Source organism: Synchiropus splendidus, chromosome 1 (genome assembly GCF_027744825.2).
Source record: "Synchiropus splendidus isolate RoL2022-P1 chromosome 1, RoL_Sspl_1.0, whole genome shotgun sequence".
Lineage (NCBI taxonomy): Eukaryota > Metazoa > Chordata > Actinopteri > Syngnathiformes > Callionymidae > Synchiropus > Synchiropus splendidus.
In genome coordinates this window covers 44,517,954-44,542,185 of record NC_071334.1, presented here as the reverse complement: position 1 = coordinate 44,542,185, position 24,232 = coordinate 44,517,954, and the positions used below count along the sequence as shown (strand labels likewise).

The following is a 24,232-nucleotide window of genomic DNA, read 5'->3' as shown; positions in this document are numbered from 1 at the left end:
GTCTTAAATTTGTGGTGAGGACAGAATATCCAGTTTCCACCTCTTTGTGTGCACACACAACTGTCAAGACACACTTTTGCACGCACACATCATTGTGGGGTCCACTCATTGCCATGATGCTTTCCCCAGCCTCTCACCCTAAACCTGCATCCATGACTCTAAACCGAATTTAAACTCCGTTATAATGACCAAGTAGTTTGAATCCCTCATCCTCAAATTGAGACTTGACCTTGTGGGGTCTGGCTGGCAAAAGGGCCCCATTAAGGTGTGTTTTCCCAAAATTGGACCTCACTTGGATAGATGCTTAAACACACACACACACCTACGCACACACTGAGCCAAACGCTATTCGCTGTTTCGCTATTTCATTGACATCGCACTTCCCCCAGCCTCTCCCCCTAAACCTAACTATCCAAAAGAAGTGGCTAACCTTAACCAGGACTCTGAATCAAACTAGCACCTACTTATAATACTTACTAATTTTACTTTTAACCCTCTAAACCTTGTGAGGACAGGCTCTTTTGTAAGGAAATTGGAGAAAATGACAATGGTATATACCTGTATATGAAGGAGTTTCATGAAATAGATGTGAATATTGACTGAAGATGTGTGATTTTATGAAATCTTGGGGATAGAAATTGCATTATTTTGGAAGTCTGATGAACTACATGAGCTGCCACAACACAACCACACTGCATCTAATTCCCACTCACAAAAATGTAACTTTCTAATTTCAAATGAATATAATGAATATGCTGCTGCAAACAGTGACAATACATTCATGACAGACATCTGACACATTCTTCTATGCTGATCAGTAGTAGTGAATGAATGGTTTCTGCGCTGCCAGGACTCCATGAATGTTTAACCAGTAGAGCCACACGTCTCATTACAGCCACATTACCTACAGTACATGGTCACAGCCAGCACACGCTGCATCACCCTCCTCCTCCTCCTCCTCCTCCTCCTCTCCTCAGATCCACTGGACAGCCAGCAAGTAGGACAGAAGAATTTCATCGCAGAAAGATGTTGGTATGAGAACTGGCAAATATTCTGGACAAAGAGATTTTACCATGACTCACAAGGACTTGGAGGTGAAAGAGGTATGAAGTTTTTTTCTTTTGCATTTTATGATCATTAATTTTTTTTTTTTTCCTCTTCTGGCTCAAAATCTTAGCAACATTTCAAAGTAACTCAAGTAATGACCTATGACATTCTTCGATGTTGATACATTTTCGTACAATTTATTTTAACCACATTTATGACATATGTAATTTTAACCCCCACCTATTTAAATACTTTTATTGCATACATAAAAAGGTAGTTCAAGTGTACAACCTAATACATCTGAATGTGTGACACGCTACCCTGCTAGCTTCTCATCAATTAGCTGCTGGGATCCTATGCTAAAATCTACATTTACATTTGCAAACAGCACAAGCTAACGGCAGAGCTGTAAGTCAAGCAATGGTACGCATGTAACTCCATAGTGATGAGTTTTGTGAAGAACAGCAACTCAAATAAGAAGTAAAATGTTGACTTTAATAAGTTGGGTTCGCGAGCAGCATGCTAATTGCTAATAACTGCTTCAGTGTAATTATTTCCTTCATTTTCCAGATGTACATTCATTTTAAAAGCTAGTTTATAATGGTGTTACGGAAGTAAAAATAGCTCAACAACAAACAATGGACAGAAACAATATGCTCACAGTGGTCCAATAAGAGGTAATATATTTGTTGTGATCAGGTCTGTGAAGGTCAGGTTTCCGAAAGACACCTGCAGCCCCTAAATGTGCGTTGCCCTGGGTGATGCGACTTGTCAATCAGAGGACCACGAGGAGCGCTATCTCTTTCATAAGGCTAACTGCCACTTTGCCACGCCGTAACTGGATCCTGGGCCTTTCTGGATAGAAGGGAACAATGGGGGACCTCTCGGATAATTGTCTCTGGGTAGGCTAGACTTCCTGCTTTGCTTATGCATCAAAATGTCATTTAAACGCAGATGGTGAGTGGATAGTTCTCTACTCTTCCGATTGTCTCAGAGTCCTGGCTTCTACTTGGACAAGGCTTTTCGTTGACAAGGAGCTGTGTTTTTAAACCTTCTCTTATTTTCTTATCATGACTCCAAAAATTGAACAAAAGGAAACATCGAGATCATTAATATTCATGAATCACCACTGCAAATACTTATGTCAAACGTCACAGCAGTGATCACAGTTCAATCATTAAGTCGCTGGTTTAAGATACTCAAACTCGAAAACTCGAAACCAGCCCTCAGTGTTTTGTGCCTTCAACCTGTTCTTGAAAGAGGGAGAACACATTCATGTATTTACCACCCTTTATCCCACCAACACTGGGACAAATGTTTTGGATTCTACACAGAATTAGTGGCTTGCCTGTAACCTGTGTTTTGAACTCTTGAACAAGATCGCTCAAAATAACTTTTAAGGGACAGAGCCATCTGCAGCTGGTGTCGGTGCTGTGGCGTTCTGGACAGTGACTTGACAAAAGTGTCAAGCTGTTTTGGAGCACATGAATCCGAGAGTCAGATTTAGTTCAAACAGATCATTGGTTTAAATGTCGGGTAGAATATTGTTGAGTATTTGAGGCTTAAATCTCAGTATATAATAAGTTAGATCCTGATTTCCGTTGCAGCACTGAGTCCATATTTATAGTTTCCTATCAAAGGAAGTCCAATTTGAGCTTCTCTATCAGTATCTGTGGGCGCTTCCTTCCCTGCTGTAAAACCAGATGTTCATTTGAGAAAGGTTTCAGTGGCACGCACATCAGAGACCTGCACGGTAGGTGAACTGCTCCTGATCCTGTCTAACCATGTTGCTTAGGAAGAGTAGCGTCAGCGGACTTGCCGTGTAGTATCAGTATCAGTTACCGAGTTGATGACAAGTCAACTTGGAATTAAAGAGAGCGGAACTGCTGAAGTTTGATACCGAATGGCACTTTGTAATTAAAGTGCATGGCGGATTATTTTACCTGGGACATTTTCAATCCGCTGTTAATCCTCAGCCAGAAACTGGATTGGCGTTCCAAGACTCCTTGTGTAATTACAGCTCATATGAAGTTGAATGTGATCAATGTGAATAGTGCTCAAACTGTAGGTGGAATACTAGCTTCCTCGGCATGTCATGTTTGAAAGATGTCTCTCCAGGAAGCTGAGTAGATAAGACTCACCATAAGGGATGTTGCCAAGGCCGCTGCGTGTGGAAGTCCCACACATGCAGGGAAAGGTTTGTGGAACTGATGACAACCAAAGCAGATAATGTGAAGAAAACAGGACGCAGAAAACATGAGCTGGAGAAAAACAGTCTGGGAAGGCAGCCACAGTGACCTGCATCGATAACCTGTTCTGTCCCAGAGTCTGGAGGAGAGGTGTAACCGGATTCTGAGGAACATGGAGGCCTCCCTCACCGCTCGCGATCGGGTGGGCATTCAGGATTTCGTTCTCTTGGACGCATACACAAGTGAGAGTGCCTTTCTGGACAACCTGAGGAAACGCTTCCATGAGAATCTGATCTACGTGAGTGACATTTCCAGGAGTCCCATCACTCTTCGATTAAAAAAAGATATATCATGTATAATAGGGAGACACCTGAGCCTCTCCCTCTTCTTTCTCTTCGCAGACCTACATTGGGACACTCCTGGTGTCAGTCAATCCATATAAAGACCTTGACAACTACAGCAAGAAGCAAATGGATACTTATATGGGAGTGAACTTCTTTGAACTGCCTCCTCACATGTGAGACCATTACTTCATAGTAGATGTTACCGGCTGATCATTTCTATTTGTTCTGAGCATGCGATACTTGCCTATCATTTGTGAGGTAATGGAGACTTACCTCTCATGTAGAGGAGAGGCGTTTTGCTGCAACTATCCAGCCATAGTGAAGGCACCGTAAAAGCACAAACTCATCCTTTACTGTTGGAATATTTCCATGATTCATTTTCATTGATCTATGATTTGCTTTATTTCGTATTTTCATAATTTTATTTCAACTACTTCTTTTTCATTTTGATGTGTTAAACATTTCCTCACTTCTGCTTTATTTTTTTTAGACTTAATTCCCTGCATTATAGCATAATTCTGAGCACAGTTTGTTAGTCTGAATGTAGATTCACAATGAGTCATGTTGACTTCATAATTTTAGAACAGAAACCTTTAGACTTAGATATGTGGTGAATTCTTTTTCTACATATTTATAAAAAGGGGTGGGTGAGTATGGGTTTTGAGGTATTTGTGTAAAAAAATATGGTGGACTGCAGGCACATTACTGCATAAATATCAGATAAATAAAAACCAAACAACTTGAAGCTGATGGCTGAAATCTGAACAATGGCTGCCATTTCAGTTATGCACTGGCGGACAATGTCTTTCGCACCATGCTGTCTGAGTTCAACAACCACTTCATCCTGATCTCTGGAGAGAGTGGGGCTGGCAAAACCGAGGCCTCCAAGAAAATCCTTCAGTTCTATGCTGTCAGCTGTCCAAGTACCAAACTGCTGAACAACATCAGAGACAGACTGCTGCTCTCCAACCCAGTGCTTGAGGTCAGTGAAAGGTCATGCTGATAGTCTCAACTGCCACTGTTTACACTGACATTGACTGCAAAATGACAGGCTTTTGGAAATGCCAAAACCCTAAAGAATGACAACTCAAGCCGCTTTGGAAAATACATGGACATCCAGTTTGACCACCAGGTGACCACTCAAAGGCAAGCCAGATTCAGGGATAGTTTTATGGCGTGTCTTTCCCCTGCAGGGTGGAGCAGTTGGAGGTCACATTCTCAGCTACCTTCTCGAGAAGTCCCGTGTGGTCCATCAGAACCACGGAGAGAGGAACTTTCATATCTTCTATCAGCTGGTGGAGGGTGGGGAGGAGGAGCTCCTGCGGTGGCTGGGCCTGGACCGGAACTGCCAGCGCTACAAATACCTGGTCCAGGTCTGACTCTGTTAAACTGTTAAACATCAGCTGTGAGTCTCGATTCAGTGTTTGGTTGTTTTAAAACTCAGACGCGCACTGTCATCTCCTTCAGGGTGACTGTGCCAAAGTTAGCTCTATAAATGATAGAGCTGACTGGAAGACAGTACGGAAAGCTCTTTCTGTCATTGAGTTTGGAGAAAGTGACATTGAGGTAAGAATACAAACATGCAGCATCATCTGATGTTTCGTGGAGTACCCCAGATCTCTCTTTGGGCAGCAACTCTTTGGAATCATCGCCAGCGTACTTCACCTGGGAAATATGAGGTTTGAGGCAGATGCTCGAGGATACGCGAGCCTCCACAACAACAACCAGGAGATCCACTGGCTATCGAAGGTGAGAAGCAAACTATGAAATTGTGTTGTTTTAATGTTGCTGATGAATCAAATGCAACAATCCACAGCTGCTGGGGATTCCCACTCAGGTGCTACAGCAAGGTTTGACTCATCGGAAGATTGAAGCCAAAGCAGAAGAGGTGCCTGCATTAAAAAAAAACAACCCCAAAATAGTTTGAAAGTCAAACTTTTTTCTTTTGTAAAGGTGTTAAGTCCCTTCTCGGTGGATCACGCGGTCTACGCCAGAGATGCTCTTGCCAAAGCCATCTATGGCCGCACCTTCAACTGGCTTGTCAACAAGGTCAATGAGTCGTTGGCAAACAAGGTGAATATATCCTCTAATATGTGACCCATGAGTGGACTAGACCAGTGTTTTTCAGCCTTTTTCTAGCCACGGCACCCTTGGCTCATTGAAAAAATCCTGGGTCACACCACCAAAGGAACCTCGGCCAAAGCACACTTGTGCTTAAAGTCCTATAGAAAATCCATATTCATTTGTAAAAAACAAAAACAAATTGCAGAAAATGTATTTGTTTCAAATGTGTCCAGAAATGGGCTGGCAATATGGAAAAATATATCATGATTTATTTATTTTACTTACTTACTTTAAATAATTGTTTGGATTTTATCACTTCTATTTTGCATCATTGTATTGTAGTTTTGAGTTTCCAGACAAATCCTTGCATGAACTTGCTTCATAAAAACAATTGTTCTTTCTCTCTTTACATTTTGGAGCACATTTATTTTGTTGTGCATTTAGTTTTTCGCCAACTTTTAAACCACAAAGCAAACTTTGACAGTCCATGAGTATCAATAAAGTTTTGAAGTGAGACGTCACGTTAGCTGTTAGCTCTGTTAGCTCTGCGCTGCAGACAGTCTTTGGCATCGTGGGTCCGACCAGGATCCCTCCCTCCGTGCTTCTGTGGTGAAAGTGTGTGGTCAAGTTAGAGGCGCATCAGGTTTAAAAACAGCTGGAAGTTGCGCATGTGAGCGGCTTCTTGGCTGTGAGTGTGAGGGAAGAGGAGCGCCGCGCACCACAGCAGCGCTGCTTTGACTGACGGACAGATCAGCGCAAACAAACAATGTCAGTGAATCCATGTGATCTCCTCACCTTGGTTGATTGCTTGAAAAACGATGACTAGACTGTGAGATACAATGAGTGAATGTGCTTTTGTGGGCTAATACTCCTCTTGGTGTAATGTTGAAGGTTTACGTGAATTGTAAATATATAAAAAAATATATTAGGAATAACATTAATAATAAATATTGATGGTCATTCTTAGAGTAATTCATTAATTGTAAGCCAGATATGTTTAGGACATTAAAAAAAAGAGGGAGTACATTTCCTTCAAATTTATCTTGAAACATTCTCAGGATTCTTCCAGGAAAACGGTCATCGGTCTGCTGGACATCTATGGGTTTGAGGTCTTCAACGTAAACAGGTAAAGTACATATCTCATCGATGACCATACGTTTCAGAAGTGACTGACTCTATCTGATGTGTTTTAGCTTCGAGCAGTTCTGCATCAATTACTGCAATGAGAAGCTGCAGCAGCTTTTCATCCAGCTGACCCTGAAGTCTGAGCAAGAGGAGTATGAGATGGAAGGGATCGAGGTACCGTATGGCGTCAGTTGTCAGGCAGAAATCCCTCTTTGGAGAGACTGTGAAATGCTGTTGTGACACAGTGGGAACCAGTGCCATATTTCAACAACAAAATCATCTGTGATCTTGTGGAAGAGAAACACCGAGGAATCATCTCTTTGCTGGTACGTGTCATGCAACCTGACAGGAATCGTCTGACATGCACCGGTGAATTATTGACGCGCTCTCCCTGCAGGACGAGGAATGTTTACGTCCCGGAGAGGCCACGGATCTCACTTTACTGGAAAAGATGGAGGAAAAGATTGGTGGCCATCCTCATTTTATTACGTGGGTGTCAGATTGCCGCAGAGATAGGCTCGATGAGCGATACACGACTCGACTGACTTTTCATCTTGTAGACACAAACTTGCTGATCAGAAAACAAGGAAAACTCTGGAGCGAGGAGATTTCCGACTGCTGCACTATGCCGGAGAGGTCACCTACTGTGTTGTAGGTCCGAGGCAACTTTATTTTTCATAAACCCTCACACATCCTTATTTACTTATTCACAACATCTTTGCAGAGAGTGATTGTAGCTCTACTTTCAGGATTCCTGGACAAAAACAATGATCTCCTGTACAGAAATGGTAAAGAGGTAATTCTCTGCTTTACTGTTTTTTCTTAGTTAGTTTGGTACATTTCTTGAATTGTCCTCAGCAAAATAACGTGCAGTTTCTCAGAGGTATTTTCTGTTCTTGATGAAAAGCGTTCACTGTGCGGGAAAGTGTGTGAGAATGAAGACATTCATTATAGCAGGAGGGTGTTGTTCATTGCAAAATCTCGACACAAACCCTCGAGATTCCGTCTCACGCAGCAGAAACCCATCACCAACTCAATGGTCTACTGGCTTTTACAATGTTTCTCTGGTGCGCCAGCCATGGATTTCACTTCTGCATACTCACAACTTTCCCTTGCAAGGTTAACTATTTGTCTGTGCTTAGAGTCCCAAAATGGACTCCTGACCTCACCCAAAACATCTTTTCCTAATATTCATTCATGTAGTTGTATTTCTTCGCAAAACTACAAAAGAAAAATAACATTATGAACGTCCTGTTGCTTGCTCAGAATACTTCTTAGAGATCTCTCCAGCCCAAGATGAAGAACCTGGTCAACATGTGTGGCCCTAATCCCACCATGCTCTTTTTCTAATGCATTTCACTGCAAAAGCTTCTAGGTGATTAACTACTGACTGAATGTTGTGGGTGGTGAAACTAAATTACATTTTTAATGAACATGAACAAATAATGTATGATGCGACTTGTATGTAATCATCTGCATGGGGCGCAAGGAATGTGAAAATTAGTGTTTTTAAGAGTTTCATTTCTGATCTGATGAAAGTGAGTGAGGAAAAAAACCCCGATACTCTTTAAGAGTAAGAAGTTCATTGATATGATTCACTTTTGTTCTTGTCTGATTTGTGTTTGCTAAGGTCATGAGACAGTCCAAAAACCCCATCGTCCAACATTGTTTCCCATCCACGGAGCCAGACAGCAAGAAGCGGCCTGAAACTGTACGATAACTTCAGTGGAAGAATGAGTGAAAAATGCCACACACACCCACAAAAGTACTAGTACTAGACAAAGGTTCTTGTGTCTCTCTAATCCCCTAATCCCTGGCAAGTGCTCCGGGATCTCAGGTATCTTGAGGATATTGTAGTGAGATCTGGTAAGTGGTGAGAGCCTCGCTGTCTAATGGTCACACCTCATGTAAAACCAGTGAGAGGCAGCGGAGCTATAACTTTACGCTAGAACCCTGATAATGTTCCATCACTAACGTTGAACAGAGAGATCGATAGAATAACTCATAGTGTATGATTGCACCTTCAGGTGGTGACTCAGTTCAAGAGCAGTCTTGTGGGTTTGACAGACATTTTAATGACCAAAGAGCCGTGGTATGTTCGCTGCATCAAACCCAATGAAGCCAAACAACCAGGTGAGGTTCTGAAACGTTCCCATGACTATGTTTTTAAATTTTATTTATTTCTTTATTGTTTTATTTATTTATTTCTCCACTTTGCTGCTAAAATTCAATATTTCCCAGCTTGCAAACTGATAAAGACTTTCTTATCTTATTGTATACAGCCCTTGTGTTTTTTTTTTTTTTTTTTTTTATTAAACAGGCAATATGTGAGTGGAAATGCATTTTTTGCACAGTCGAATCATTATTTTCTTTCTACAAGTAATGTTGGCTTGTGATTGAATCTGTTGCGCCCCCTCAGGGCGCTTCGATGATGTGCTGGTGAGGCATCAGGTGAAGTACCTGGGATTGATGGAACACCTCAGGGTCAGAAGAGCCGGCTTTGCATATCGCCGCAGATATGAGTTCTTCCTCCAGAGGTGGCTAAACTCACAGATTTAAACATGGACTGAACCCTCCTGTAACTTCACTGTCCTCATCGTCTGTGCTCAGGTACAAGCCTCTCTGTCCAGATACATGGCCCAACTGGAAGGGCACGGCAGCTGAAGGGGTGAAGTGTCTGATCAAGCATCTGGGGTACAAGCCCGATGAGTACAAGATGGGCAGGTGAGGTGTTCAATACAGATCTAAAACACCAGATTTATTTATCTTGTGGGTAATATTACAATTATTATTTTTTTTATTTCTCATTATGTTGTGTAAATAATCCCGTCAGTATCGCAATGGTCACTGAAACATTTTGTTGTTCCTGTATTAAAACAATTTCTCACCTCTTCATGCTGGCAAATAAGCATTTTTGTATTTTTCCCCAAAGAACCAAAATCTTCATTCGCCATCCAAGAACTCTTTTTGCGACTGAGGATGCCTTTCAAGTCTGCAAACATCAACTGGGTGAGCAGCCGTGTCTCCAGAAAGGATGTTAAAGATGACGCTAAACCCGATGTCGTCTGCAACCTCCAATTTCAGCAACAAGGATTCAGGCCAAGTACAAAGGCTACAGAGTGAAAGAAGACTTCCATAAGCAGAAAGAAGCCGGTCAGTGTTTAAATTCCCACCAGCTGGTTAGCATTTATGTGAGCTAAGATTTGTATTTTATTTCATTTTTTTGTGTGTGTGTTTACTATTGTATTGTAAAATGTAAAGAAAAATATGGTGAAGATAATGTTCAGGACCAAAGCTCAGACAGAAGCATTTGTTTTTGCATGCATTGTTCAAAAATGCTTTAAAAATTAGGTTGTGCCAGGGTTTTGTCTGGTTTGCCTTATTATTATTGCTATTATGGATATAAATAACAGTAATAAAAGCACTCAAAAGGCACTCATTTCCACCCGCATTTAGACTTTTCTTACCCAGTATTGTTGCCCCATTTATGTTCAGGACCAAAGCTCACTTTATTTTACATGCATTGTTCAAAAGCGCTTTAAAATGTTTAGAAACATTTTTACTGACATTTTTTTCTGCATGTACAGTCACAGAATACATAAAATGACAGCTACATATCAGGTCAATATTAAGACCAAACAATTTGTTTTTGTTTTTTTTCACAGCTACTAAAATTGAGAACTGCTGGAGAGGCATCATGGCCAGAAAAGAGCGCGAGAAAAGAGCATGGGCTGTCAAAGTCATCAAGAAGTACGTAAGCTTGAGTCATTTGGAATGTGAAGGCCCCCTTTTCACTGTCTGGATCATCTCCAGGTTTATCAAAGGTTTCATGACCAGAAATCAGCCTGGGTGTGTCGAAAACATGGAATACCTGATGTACGTGAGACAGAACTACCTGGCTCGGTTAAAGGACAATCTTCCACAGACAGTGCTGGAAATGGACTCGTGGCTGACTCCACCGCCGATCGTGCAAGAGGTGAGTTGTAAAACACACACGTGTGTGTGGCACACAGATCGTCACCCCACTCAAACGTGACTTGTTAAAGGCATCCACTCTGCTGAAGAGGCTGTATGTGCGGCACCTGGCACAGAAGTACGTCAGAGAGATATCACCACAGAGAAAAGCTCAGGTACAAAAGTTGTTTCCCTGTAGTCGTTTATTTAGCTGCAGATCTATGGTGACCGATTGTAAATCACATGATCTTAAACAACCATGATGAAAAATGAAAACTAAATAATTAGCAGCAGGACCTTCAAGTTTCCTGTCTCCTTTGATCTCAGCTGCACTTGAAGCTCCAGACCAGCGCCATGTTCAAAGGAAAGAAGGAGAACTATCCTCTCAGTGTGTGCAGCCCTTTTGTGGACACCAGAATAGGCGAGGCATTTAAACACACCACGCTCATTTTCCAGTTAAACTCTCACTAGATTAAGAATGACGGATTTGCAGGTGCCGAGGACATAAACATCAAAGTGCTTCAGATGATTCGTCACAAGAACATCAAGGTGAGCTCATATTTCAGCTGAGTGTCTGCATCTCTCTCATCTGTGCTCTCTGAATGAATACGACAACAGTACAGTGTTCCAGTGGTGAAGTATGACAGGAAGGGCTTCAGGCCTCGTGTGAGGCAACTCATCTTCACCCACGATGCTGCCTATCTGGTCGAAGAAGCCAAAATCAAACAGCGGATAGATTACACCTCGATGCAAGGTCTGGGTGGAGGAGTTTGAGTAAAAGTGAACCATGTGATGTGTGAATTCTTTTCTTTCCCAGGTGTGTCTGTGAGCAACTTGAATGACAACTTCTTGATCCTTCATGTGTCATGTGAGGACAACAAGCAAAAGGTAAACTGAGGAGTCTCACATTTACATAAGAATTGAACTGTTGAAGCTTGACAAGGTTGGTCAGAAGCAATATTGCCTCTAATTTTTCATGTCTCTGAGCAAACACACAAACTCTCTCAGGGGTCAGCTGGACTATTATAGTATTTACAATTTGCACAATTCACATTGAGGAATGGAACATGAGTGACATTTAAAATTAAAAAAATAAAAGCTTTCAATTGTCTTTGAATTGTATAGATTCTTTACACATTCGTGTATATATATATATATATATGTACACACACACACGAGTAGAACGAATATGTTATATATATATGTGTATATATATGAATACACAATATATATATACAATACAAAAACTAACTATAATCATTGAAGTCACATTTCACCATTAAGGGCGCTGGATATCAAAGAACTTCAAGCAACTTTTACAAATATTTATCCCCTCTCAAACATCCCTTCTCATGGAACAGTGAGACTGAGGAAGAAGCCCTGTAGTCTGAATTTACACTATATACTATATTTTTGTGCGCTGACGTCGTATCAGCTGTGTGCAATTGCGCACGCGCGCTGCTTGGAGGGAACATTGGTTAGTAGACTATAAGGTCTCACTAATGTTGAGAGAAATAACTGGAAGATTATTATGAAAATAAAGGACAAAGTAAAAAAAAGTCCTCTTATGCAACAAGTGCCACGGTGCACATAGTCTTTTCGATAATAAAAATAGTACCAGTGATAATAACTGTACTATTATTGGTAATATTATTGCTAATAATAACAAAAGCACTCAAGAGGCACTCATCTCCACCCAAATTTAGACTTTTCTTACCCAGTATTGTGGCCCTAATTAATTTATTAGCTAATTTTATCTATATGAAAAAACAACTTTTGATTGCAATGAGTTCAGTAGGACAGCAGGTGGCAGCAGCTCTCAGGACTTGCTCACACATCACACACAGTAAGCTAATTTCGCAGCTCCTTCTGCAGTGACAGATGATTCAATGATCCAGATGGTAATCCAGAACACCACCAAAATGCAACCATTTGTTCTGTGTCCCATTATCATTTTCAGAAAGGTTTATTGAAATATGTTTACATTTGTTTTGCCAGCAAACTCACTGAAAGATAAACACCACCTGACCTCAGGTCATGAAAAGTGAAAAGAATATGAAAAAAATATATATTATGTGAAGGTTAAAATGTGTGTCAAAGACCTGCATGTTGACCCTGAGTCAGGCCTTGACAACCATGTCTGGTATCTGAGGTAAAATATGGCAACACGAATAATGAAAGAACCAAAGCCTGAAGCTCCTCGATCTGGACAGTGACATGGAAAGTGGCCTTATCTGATCACCAGGGGCTTGTGTCTCTCAGGGGGATCTGGTTCTGCAGTGCGAGTACCTGTTCGAGGCCTTGACTAAACTCTGTTATATTGCCAACAAGCAGAACTTCATCACCGTGGTCCAGGGCAGGTAGTGTCTTCATGTAGCAAATGTTTCAGTGTCTTCCCCTTTTACGAAGTGAAACTGTCGTGTGTTGATGTGCAGTGCGCGCTTCGACATCGAACCAGGAAGAGAAGGCTTTGTGGACTTTAAGAGTGGGCAGGAGTCTGTGGTCTACAGGGCAAAGAACGGCCATTTAACAGTGGTTAGTGGGCGATTCACCGACCACTGATGAGAAGTTCAGTAACAAACTTTTATTTGCCAGGAATCAAGAAGAGCCAAGTCCAGATAATCATGGCTGACAAGAACCACTTTCGTTGATCTGTGACTTTACAATTTAGTGTGTTCTACATTGTTTTATACAACACTGCCAACAAAACAGTGTGAATGTGAGTTCTCACTTCTTCCCGGATATATTCAGGAGGCTCTATCCATGCACTGATCTTCTCCGACTAAAAGCACTTGTTTTGAATAAAATCAAATGAAAACATGTTCCAGATTCAGAGCCACAACATTGTACTTGAAAACTCTTCAACCATGTCCCATTACGAGCCTGTACTAAATGTGTGACTAGCTTTTGAAAGGACTGTGAGAACATGACAGTATCTGCCTTTTTTCTTTACCTGCGGTAGCTTCAGATCAATCCCATATATGTGCAAGTTAAACCTGCTTTAAATAAATACACTTTGCAATACCTCCTTGTTTCAGTACTTGATTTGAATCCTCTTTAAATCCCAGACACAGTGTACAGGTAAACACACAGGCAGCATGAACAGCTTTGACTCAGTTTCCCATTTGCTCCCACTATAGCAAGGAACTCTTAAAGCAACTTATCTGGTGATTTACATTTTAAAATGTCTTTTTAAAAAGGTCTTCCTACATATTAAGCTGAGGTCCTCCAGAATTTTATCTGTCATACGTTTAATCCTTCCAAATGTTCAATATCTTTTACCTTTGCTGGACTATTACAAATGGAAATGAGTAAATATGAGGATGAAGTAAATTATTCTGGCATTTTTTTGTGTATGCATTTGTATTCGCTTTCTATTGCTGCTTCTTTTCATTGCTTTGATATGCTAATTTACTGACGCCAGTGAGACTATTGTGTGTTTCAGTCACACAAAAGTGAACGGTCCATCTGAAGCCTTCCAACTCTGTGATGAATAATCGCTGGTGAGGCCCAGCGTGAAACAGGGGATCCGAAATCGTGGCTATTTAAACAGCCACTGTGTACCCACGGTCCTCCACTGCTGCACTTGGATGTTGACCCCATCTGGGTTTCAACAGCTAATGATTTTGTGCTATAAAATCTCCTGGTATATGATTGATAGAAAGTAATCAACCGGCCAGAGTTGGAAAATGCTGAGTGTGAGAGCTGAGGAGCTGCAGTTCTCTGACACTTCAGACCATCAACATGGACGGAACTCGAGCGCTGATACTTCTGTTCTTTGTGTCGTTTATTGGCAGGGCGTCGGGTAAGTGTTCGTGTTTTGGCTTTTTATGTTACAAATGTGTCTATTTATATTGGGTAATTAACATGATCATAAATCACACATATTGTTAAAACATTTTAAAAACAATAACTTACTTAAACAACAAGCACACAAATAAATCTCATTTGATTTTTTTCGTTCAACACATGTTAAACTTCATCCAGAACACAGTTTAGCTCAACTGAATATAAATGTAATCCGCTTTCACAAATATCAAACACAGTTTAGGAATCATTCATTCATCATTCAACAGTTGAAAGTCATTCTTTCACTGGGCTGAATCACCTTCATTTTGATATTTTACAGGGAATACGTGTGAGAGAAACTGTGGGAAGGTATTAGACGTGTGTTCGTGCCACCCGACATGCGTGTCACTGAAGAGGTGCTGCTCCGACCTTAAAGAATACTGCATTGATGTATCGCCATACTCCGGTTCTATTTTGGGAGGAACAGATATTATCGTTGAAAATGCAAGGTTCGATAAAGGTTCCCAGGTAGTATGCAGGTAAGAATCCCATGCACAAACTAACACTGAAAATTAGAAAATTAGTGTTAAGCAGATAGACTCCTTCCCCCCAGAAAAAAAAAACACTACTCACTGAAAACCTTTTCATGTCAAGCCATGTAAAAACCCGCGCAAAATAACTGCAACTTATGTATTCCAGGTTTAACAATCACACTGACACGATGGGGTATGTGGATGAAGCCAGTAGGGGGCACTGCATTTCCCCCTTGTTGTACGAAACGGGATGGATTTCTTTGCAAGTGTCCTCAGATAACGGAACAACCTTCAACAGGGATGGGACGTGGCTGTCAGGTAAAGGATTCCGCTGAAGTTGATGTGGAACATTGCGCTCATGGCTGTCTGTGGGATCAGGCCCAGTTACTGGATTGTTGCAAGTTGACAGACTCAGGAGTTTGAGGGTAGATTTAACAAGGTTTATAAGCAATTACGTGAGAACACAAAAGACGAACAGGAACGGAGAACCAAGGGCACCGACACCAGAACACGGAACAGGAAATACACTCAAGGTGAAAAACCTGAAACAGAAAAGAGGCGAACTATAGTGAAGCCTAACTAATGGGGACAATGCAAACACACTCAGAAATTAACTCACGATGCCCAACAAACAGAAAGCGCTTGCGGTGGAATTACACACGCACACACACAATGACGAGAGTAAAAAAAGGGTGAGTTAAACAAAGCACTCACACACAATCTATTTGAGAGAAGCGAGAAAGCATTAAAAGGAACGAAGAGAACCAACTAAGGAGGCGGCAGAAATATATAAACAGGAGTATGAGAGAGAGTTTACTGTGAGGATGCGAAGCAACCATCTGGCAGCGCAGACTGGAACCCAGGTGTAGAAATCAGTGGAGTCTGATCAGCGGAATGTGATCCAGCTGCGCTGCTGTGACGCTGAAGAACGAGAACGAAACGATACAGGAACACAGGAAATAACAAAATAAAAGGGCAAGAGAAACGAAACATGGCAATTGCATCAATCTTTCTGTGGTTTATTTTGACAGTGCATACGGGCAAGTTAGACTCCAAATTCAAGGCTGTTTTGGTGAACTCCACAAAGTGGCAGTACTATGGCACTCCAAATGTTGGTGGAAGTCTGGAGATGACGTGGAGCACGGCTTTGGTCAAAGCAGACAGAGTAAATGTTGAGCTGTGGGGCTACAGAGAGACTGGTGAGTGGGGACACGCCAGGTGACTGCTGGCCAGCAACAAAATCTAAAAATGTGTCTCAATAGGTCAGCCATACTCTGATCAATGGGAAGGAAAGTGGGAGTATCTATATTCTCTGGCCAAAGATCAACCCAACACAGGGTCCTTCAGCTTTTTACCCAAACCTGCGCCCAGTTTCAAAGACTGGGAACTGGGCTCAGTGCGTGTCAGCCCCAGCGGCAACATGGATGGTATCTGGTAGGTAAAATGAACGCAAGGCAGATCGAGGCAGGTGGCTAACCAGGTCTGCTGTGTGTTTTGAGGAATGTCCAGGCAGCATGGACAGAAGACCATGCTCTCGCCTGGCATCTGGAGGAGAGGTTCCGAAACAATTCTGCAGTGTGGGCCATGGAGAAATGTTTGACCTGGGACACTCTGGAGAGACAGCTGCCAAATTTCCTGGACGAGATCATCGACTGTCCATGCACTTTGGCACAGGCCCGGGCAGACACAGGAAGGTTCCATGTGAGTAAAGAATGAAATACCCACATGTTATTGAGCAAAGACTTGCCATATCATGTCACCTAAACATGAACCTGTTGCCCATATTGAACTATGACAAACCTATATGTCATTGTTGTTAGTGTTCAGGCCAATTTTGTTTTCTTTAATCTCACTGTCAATGAGACTGCGGAAGAGCTGGAACTCCAACCAGTGGATATCAAGTTATCTATCGCAACCTGCCTCATTTTTGTTTACCATAGTGAAGCGTGAAAATGAAATGTGCACTGCGTTTGTGTTGTAGTCAAATTCATCTCCGTGTGGCACAGATACTGATCATGGATTTCTGAATTCAAAAACAAGCATTCTTCAGATAACGTCGGTCCTCAGCGTCACTTAACTTTTAACACTTAAGTTTATGGTGTTTTACTGTTCCTGCTATCTGTGCTTGATGCTCACTGCTAATCTGCTCCAAGCCCTTGTAATTGGAGAACCAACAGATTCCTTCTTTATCTGAAACATGAGTCAAAAGTTCAGCAGTGTTATTTTTGGCCTTCATGCACGGGTGGTAAATTGATCAGGAGGCCATATCCCTGCTCAACTACTGTGTTTGTTTGTCTCTAGACGGACTATGGCTGTGATATGGAGAAGGGCAGTGTCTGTACCTACCACCCAGGAAGTGTTCACTGTGTGAGAGCCATACAAGCCAGGTGAGACAACTCTTTCAATATTGAGCTTCTGGATTAGGAGCTTTGCATGTGGCCAAGGAGGTATTTTTATTTTCTTTCTCTCAGTCCATCTTACGGTGCTGGACAGCAGTGTTGCTACGACAGCACTGGCGCTCAGATCCTGACTGGAGACTCCATTGGGGGCAGCACTCCAGACAGGGGACATGATTGGGGTTCCCCTCCCTACAAGAGACCACCACGAATCCCAGGAGAGTCTCATTGGGTGTATGACGTTCTCAGCTTCTACTACTGCTGCCTCTGGTCCGACAATTGCAGCTACTACTTCACGCACCGTCCGTCCAGCGACTGCAGGCGGTACCAGTCTCCAAGCTCAGGTCTGACCGTCCCCTTTTCATGTACGATTCAAAGTTTGCCTAAAGTCTTTTTGCTGTTTGGATCAGCTGTGGTTTTTGGAGATCCTCACTTCATCACCTTTGACGGTGTCAGCTACTCTTTCAACGGCAAAGGAGAATACACTTTAGTGAGCGCGACGCAGCAGCAACTGTTTATCCAGGCTCGAACGGAGCCTGTGAGCGGTGAGATACACCTCTTTTTCTACCAGAAAAACTGAATCTGTAGGCAGTGAATGTCTTGTTATGAAATTCTGTTTTAAAAATTAAGAATCCTCCGCCCTTAGTTTCTATTAACAACAAGCATACAATGTAATCAAATAGTACTTTCACAATGTCTATCACATACATCATCAGTTAACCACCGCTTAGTCAGGGGAGGGCTGGAGCCTATCCCAGCAGTCACTGGGCGAGAGGCAGGAATACGGCCTGGGCAGGTCGCCAGTCCATCGCAGGGCACACACACACACACGCATGTCTTTGGACTGTGGGAGGAAACTGGCGAACCCAGAGAAAACCCACGTGCACACGGGGAGAACATACAAACTCCATGCAGTAAGGCCACCAGTCCAACCCGGGAATCGACCTGCTACTGTCTTGCTGCAAGGCGAGAGTGTTGGCCCCAGAATGTCTATTGATATTTGACTACAATTCCATATGCGCTGCATCAGTGGAATCTTTCTCATACAGTTTATACTTCAAACATTTTTTCATCTGGGAACTGAGTTTCCAGAGCTCTGTGTTGACTCAGATTGGCTCCTCTAGTCCCACCTTTAAAATACTGAGAGCAATGGGCTTCAGGCAGGAATTTTGGTTGTGCATCCAATGAGAAAAAAGGGCTCAAGGGAGGATTGGGAAATAGCCTGTGTGGGAACACTTTCAATGTTAACAAGAAGTGAATTGTTTTGATAGCTGTGTTGGGGAAGCAGCTTCTGAGAATAACCACCTGATGTGGAGAGAAAAGTCATATGTTGGACTGACAATGTTTGTGGATGTCAATGCAAGTAAAAGAAGGAGAGGGAGACAAGCATTTAGATGTATGGGTGTGATACAGGAGGATGTGAAGAAGATACAGTTGGTTATTATGTCTTTATTTTTATACGTGAATACACTGTAAATACTGTTTAGATGGTTCTTATTTTTATTTTGCATGTTTGTTTGAGTAACATTCCATGTTACCTACCCCTCTGTTTCTTCTTTACTCTTTTATTTTGAGTTGTGGTTGTAACAAAAAGCAATTTACTGATTCTGATGAAGAAAAAGAGAAAGTTGGAGCAGATACTTCGCCAGTGTAGCCCACTTTGCATATGCTGTAGTTCATTCTGTCCTATCTTCAGGTCATGTAAAGACATCACCTTTGCACTTCACTCTAAATATGATGAGTTTGTGCTTCTGTCTGCATTTCTCTACCTGGTACCTGCACAATAAAACTGACTCTTATCTCTAACAACACGTTTTCCCTATCAGTGGTGAACTGTTTCCCTTTTTGTGCTCACAGGGTCGATAAATGCCACCAAGTTATCATCCGTAGCCATGAAAGAAGCCTCCTCTGACGTCATCGAGGTTCGGTTAACCAGCAGTCAGGTTGGACTTGAAGTTCTGAGGAATCAGAAAAGTCTTTCCTTTGCGGAGCAGCAATGGATGGACATGCATGGTGAAGTGCTAGTTTAAGTTGTGTAAAGCCACGTTAACCTCTCTATACAAAGCCAGTGGGTTACAATTTAGATTATTTTATTCACAATTTTATTCCATTTTTCAAGTGAATTATTTTATCGATGGCTAATATGTGTGCCCCAGTCCAAATGTGTGACCGACCTTCTATTTCCAGGTGTGTTTGTGTTCTCTCCGACATCATCCAATGTGACCGTCATGTTCCCGTCGGGAGCTGGAGTGGAGTTACGACTGAGAGAGGGGACCATGACGACCACTGTGCTCCTGCCAGAGGAATTTAAGGGCACCACCCGAGGACTGCTAGGGAACATGAACGGAGTGGCTGAGGACGATCTGCTTTTGAGTAACGGCGAGCTTGTGACCAATCTAAGCAATCCAGAGGCCCTATTCAACTTTGGAAAAGGCTGTAAGGAGTTTATTTTTTACATATTTGAATCAGCATGGAGACATTTCCGACTGCTTTGCAAATGGCTTCATCGTCCTCATCTGTTTGTAGCTGTGAAGGTAAAACCAAAGCCATGTTCCCTCTGACCACTTTCTTTTTTTTTTGACAGGGGCCATATCTAATGAATCTGCCTTGTTCACGTATGATACCGAATATTTATTGGACACATACTATCACTCACCCAGACATGATCCTTCTTTCATCCCGGAGTTCTTTGCCACGGACAGCCCTGATGATCCACTGGTCAACCAGGTAGCCGACATTTGCTCCGGAGAGGGCTATCAGTTCTGCAAGTACGTTGACCAAACACAGCGACGTCTTATGTTCGTGATAGACAATGAATGGGAGCAGATTTAAACATGACACACAAAGAACAGCAAAGTGTTGTCCTGAACAAGCCATTTTGAAAGCGTTGGTACCAGACCTGGGAAAAGTGCGGCTCAGGGCCATATGCGGCCTGATGCCTGTATTTTTGTGGCCCGTTGACGTCAGACTGAACCTATAACTATTATGTGCTAATTTTTTTCTTCTTTTTTGTTCTTTCTTTTTTAGTCACCATCACCACTCCAGCAGTAAACGTAGCATGTTCTTGTTTTAAGAGTAAAATTGTCTTCTTTTCATCGGCCATTTTAGTGTTTTTCTTGTTCCTCAAAACACATTTAAGGAACACTGAAAATATATTTTGAAATAAATTGTATTTTTATCTTGAACGTCTGATCCATAGCTGATTTATATTCAAACTAAGTAATATAAAATGAAATATTTCATTGGTTTCATGGCATATTTACACTTCTTAATTTCCTTACTTACATTTCATCTCAATTTCCTTCGTTACATTTCTTAGGTTCATTTTGTCCTTGTTACTTAAGTGCATACTTTGGACATTTTTCCATCATATTTTGCAGTCATCGCTGTCTTTCTTTTGATGATGGCCCCACAGTTTCTAATGTGGCCCTTCGGGAAATTTAATTGCCCACCTCTGGCATATACTGTATAAGCCACAAAAATATGTTCCTATATTATCCCAAGTGCACCATTCACTTCACTTTTGCTTCACTTTTTATTGCAGTTATGCATTATGGGATGGCAAGATTACTGGCACTGGCAAAGGGTCGAATGATGTCACCTGCTGTCTGTGATGTCACTTACTGCAGGAGACTTATCTTTGCAATAAAGAGAGTGTGCGAACGTGTTGGGGTGGTACATAAAACTGAGAAGAGCAGCTTTTAAATACCATGTCAGGTGGTAATTCTCTAATTTTGTCTCATGAACTACAGGTATGACATTCTGGTTGGTCGGAGTCCAAAACTAGGCAACGCAACAAGGGTGTCCTTTCAGAGTCACAGCTCTCTTGTGCGCGACCTGAAGCCCGGTGAGTCTTTATTTGTCACAGATTTGCATTGCTTCATTGACCAGTGAGAACTCGTGTTATTTTACGTTTTTCATTTTGCGCAGTGGCGGCGTGCGGTTGGCTTTCACCACCAACAAACGGGAAGAAACAAGGGACAACTTACGTACAAGGAGCTAAAGTTACATTTTCCTGCAATAACGGCTACACACTCAGCGGAGCTGCAGAGCGGGTTTGTCTGATGAGCGGCCAGTGGTCCGGCGAAGAGACCTCATGCACCGAACCCAGTATGAAGACCCTTTTTTTTAAACGGAAGAAATAACTGGAGTTCAATGACCACACACAGTGGTGTGAAAACATGTTTTTCCGCTTCCTGATTTCTTGTTTTGAAACAAGTTGGTCACACACAGAATGTTTAGGGTTGTCAAACAAGTTCAAATCTAAGACAAAAATGGCAGAGATTTTTTTTATCATTCAGGGGAAAAAAATCCCAATCTACTTGGTCTTTCAGACATCAGGAGCACAGATGATCAATTCCTCTAGCCAAACCCAGGCTGGATTACTTTCACACCTGCGCTCAATCCAAAAACTTAAATAGGATGTGACGAAGTAAATAGACCAAAGAAAAATCCTCCAGAAATCAGAAAGTAATTCGGTAAATCGGTCCATTAAAGGTTATAAAGATGTTTTTGAACCTTTGGCCTCATGTTTGCATGACATGCGGGCTGCGCTTGGGCAGTGACACAAAACTCAATCTCAGCGTGGAGAGTGTGGTGTGTACATGAACGCCCACCACTCTCAGTCCAATGCCACATGAGTCTGAAAAAACAGCCCATTCGGGTCATTTCCAGACATTATCCATGTGGTATGGCCAAAACGTGGAACGGCGGTGAACCTTCCTCGGAGTGGCCGGCCAAAATAACCCCATGAGTGCAACAACGGCTCAGCAAAAGGTCATGAAGGACCCAACAACAACGTCCAAAGAACTGCAGGCCTCACTTGAACCGTGTAGGGTTAGTGTTCATGACGCCATCATGAGGGAGAGACTCTGCAAAAATCTCTGAGTTCAGACACTGTTAATGCTGGAGTGATTCGTACCTGAGAACATAGTAATAATCCACAAGACCATGGGTCTTCAAAGTGGCCGGAGTGGTGCAGGCTTTCAACACATCAGTTGAATCAATCTGCTGTCTGAAGACTATGATAAACTGTGCCATTAATTTTGCTGTCTACCAAAAAAAAGGATAATGTCAGGTCAGCTGTTTGGGAGCTGCAGCTGGACATTGATCCAAAACACCCCGACAGGTCCAGTTCTGATTGGCTGAAGATCTAACATGAGTCCTACTGAGATGCGGTGGCACAACCTTAAAAAGGTTGTTGACTGCAGGTTTAGGGGCCAATCACTTCTTCACCCAGGACCATGTAGGTTTGGATTTTTTAAAAAGCCCTTCATTTAAAATGTGTTTACTTGTTGTATTTTACTCATATTCACATTTGTTTGTTCTGAGAGAGTGACACACTTTACACCAAAAGTCAAATGGGCACAACCCCTTTTTCACACCTTTGTTTATCCTTTTGTCAAGTACCACAACACAGGTGATGAGATGTGACTGTATCACTTTGTCTTGTTTCAGACAACATCCCAGGAATCATAGCTGGCACAGTCATTGGAGCTGCGGCGCTGATTTTACTCATAACAATGCTCATCCTTCACTCCAAAAAGAACAAGTAGGTTTTAATCACATAGCCTCTTGAAATATTTGATATGATTTTGTTCATTAATTTATTGCATTTTTCAGGAACAGATCAGGGCACTCTGACATCAGCGCCTTCTAGACACAAGTCTACATCGCTGTCAAGAGACTACGGATTTTGTACTTCTTAACTTATCCACGTGTCAATCAAAGAACGCAAAACTTTGTAAAACCTCTTAAGTCATCTTTCCACTTTCAGGAGAATGTTGGTGATTCATGAGGACAAATCAGAGGACCATGTTTTCCTCCCCTACACTCCTCTATTGTGAACACAGTTAATATTATTGTGTTGTGTTGAGGCAGTCATCTGTCGAGCTCTTGGCTCTTTATTCATTGCATTGAAAACATTTGCATTCAATCTCACCATTGATTTAACTTTTGTTTACTCAGCAGCGTGTGCTAACCATGAGCGTGTCATTTGATGTTTTAAATATGTTGCTGTGGCCTTATTTATTTGGATTTCGACAGTATGTTTTTACACAACCTGTCTTGGTCATTGTGCTTATGCTGTCACAATCTGTAACCCACTCCGGGAATTCCAACACTCAACAATCAGACTGAGCCTCTGACTGATGTGAAGTGTTTGGCCTGACACTTGCTTTCCTTCTTGTTTGATTCATGTGTTTCTGAACAATTTTATTACAATTTATTTTTGGGCCTTTGTGTCTCACCTCTCTCTGTTATTGCGGCTGAACAATGTAATTAAACTAGGGGTGGGATTCGAATAAAAAAAAAAATCAGACAATTTGTGATTAATGAATCTCAAATAATCACAATTTAATGGAATACAATTTAAGAATATTTGCCACAAGAAGCCACATTTTTTCATTTGAATGAATCTGGTATATTACTGAATCAACTGATGGACGCATACATACATTTAAACAACAGAATATTGTTTATTTTGCATCAGTTTGACAATGGCACAATAAATCAGGATGGTGGCTATATTCAAGTTTTTATATCAACTTATTTAAACTAAAGCTCTTTTAATGTCTTGAAAATATCTGTATAAGAATTTCAAGTACATTCAGAGTAGTGGAATCCCTGGCCATTGTGTAGTGAAAAACATCCCTGAACCAAATCCATGTTTGTTGTTGTTGTTATCATCCTAGCTGCCACGTGTCTTGTGCATCAGTGGGATCAGTGGACCAGGAACTCCTGCACTGACAAAGGTTCCCTGTTGTCTGGAGAGCAAACAGTTCCATTAAATT

At 41.8% G+C, this 24,232-nt stretch overlaps 2 protein-coding genes across 5 annotated transcripts; both read left to right on the top strand.

Moving 5' to 3' along the window:
• The first annotated feature begins 1,011 nt into the window (after positions 1-1,011).
• On the top strand, positions 1,012-13,718 carry myo1hb (myosin IHb). 3 transcript variants are annotated; one of them, XM_053855332.1, is made up of 32 exons: positions 1,012-1,103; positions 3,373-3,534; positions 3,638-3,753; positions 4,364-4,562; positions 4,632-4,712; positions 4,774-4,953; positions 5,048-5,146; positions 5,213-5,329; positions 5,397-5,468; positions 5,534-5,653; positions 6,703-6,770; positions 6,838-6,943; positions 7,015-7,095; positions 7,167-7,258; positions 7,330-7,424; positions 7,519-7,565; positions 8,400-8,480; positions 8,797-8,902; positions 9,189-9,306; positions 9,380-9,493; positions 9,702-9,778; positions 9,854-9,922; positions 10,435-10,519; positions 10,583-10,745; positions 10,816-10,899; positions 11,051-11,144; positions 11,217-11,272; positions 11,342-11,477; positions 11,541-11,611; positions 12,986-13,083; positions 13,159-13,258; positions 13,319-13,718. In XM_053855332.1, the coding sequence occupies exons 1-32, from the start codon at positions 1,035-1,037 to the stop codon at positions 13,343-13,345; spliced, it is 3,183 nt and encodes a 1,060-aa protein (XP_053711307.1). In that variant the 5' UTR covers positions 1,012-1,034; the 3' UTR covers positions 13,346-13,718. The 3 variants fall into 3 exon arrangements, with proteins under 3 accessions (XP_053711307.1, XP_053711314.1, XP_053711320.1); XM_053855345.1 differs by lacking the exon at positions 1,012-1,103 and adding an exon at positions 2,774-2,800 and having other exon boundaries at positions 13,159-13,718; XM_053855339.1 differs by lacking the exon at positions 4,632-4,712 and having other exon boundaries at positions 13,159-13,718.
• Positions 13,719-14,035: 317 nt separating this feature from the next.
• Positions 14,036-23,730, top strand: LOC128753571 (sushi domain-containing protein 2-like). 2 transcript variants are annotated; one of them, XM_053855362.1, is made up of 16 exons: positions 14,038-14,528; positions 14,853-15,051; positions 15,212-15,363; positions 16,077-16,244; positions 16,308-16,479; positions 16,545-16,746; positions 17,347-17,432; positions 17,517-17,785; positions 17,852-17,986; positions 19,299-19,454; positions 19,629-19,877; positions 20,026-20,209; positions 21,194-21,288; positions 21,372-21,551; positions 22,899-22,992; positions 23,064-23,730. In XM_053855362.1, exons 1-16 carry the CDS (start codon positions 14,468-14,470, stop codon positions 23,098-23,100), a joined length of 2,439 nt encoding a protein of 812 aa, XP_053711337.1. In that variant the 5' UTR covers positions 14,038-14,467; the 3' UTR covers positions 23,101-23,730. The 2 variants fall into 2 exon arrangements, with proteins under 2 accessions (XP_053711330.1, XP_053711337.1); XM_053855355.1 differs by having other exon boundaries at positions 14,036-14,528; positions 17,517-17,986.
• Positions 23,731-24,232: the final 502 nt, after the last annotated feature.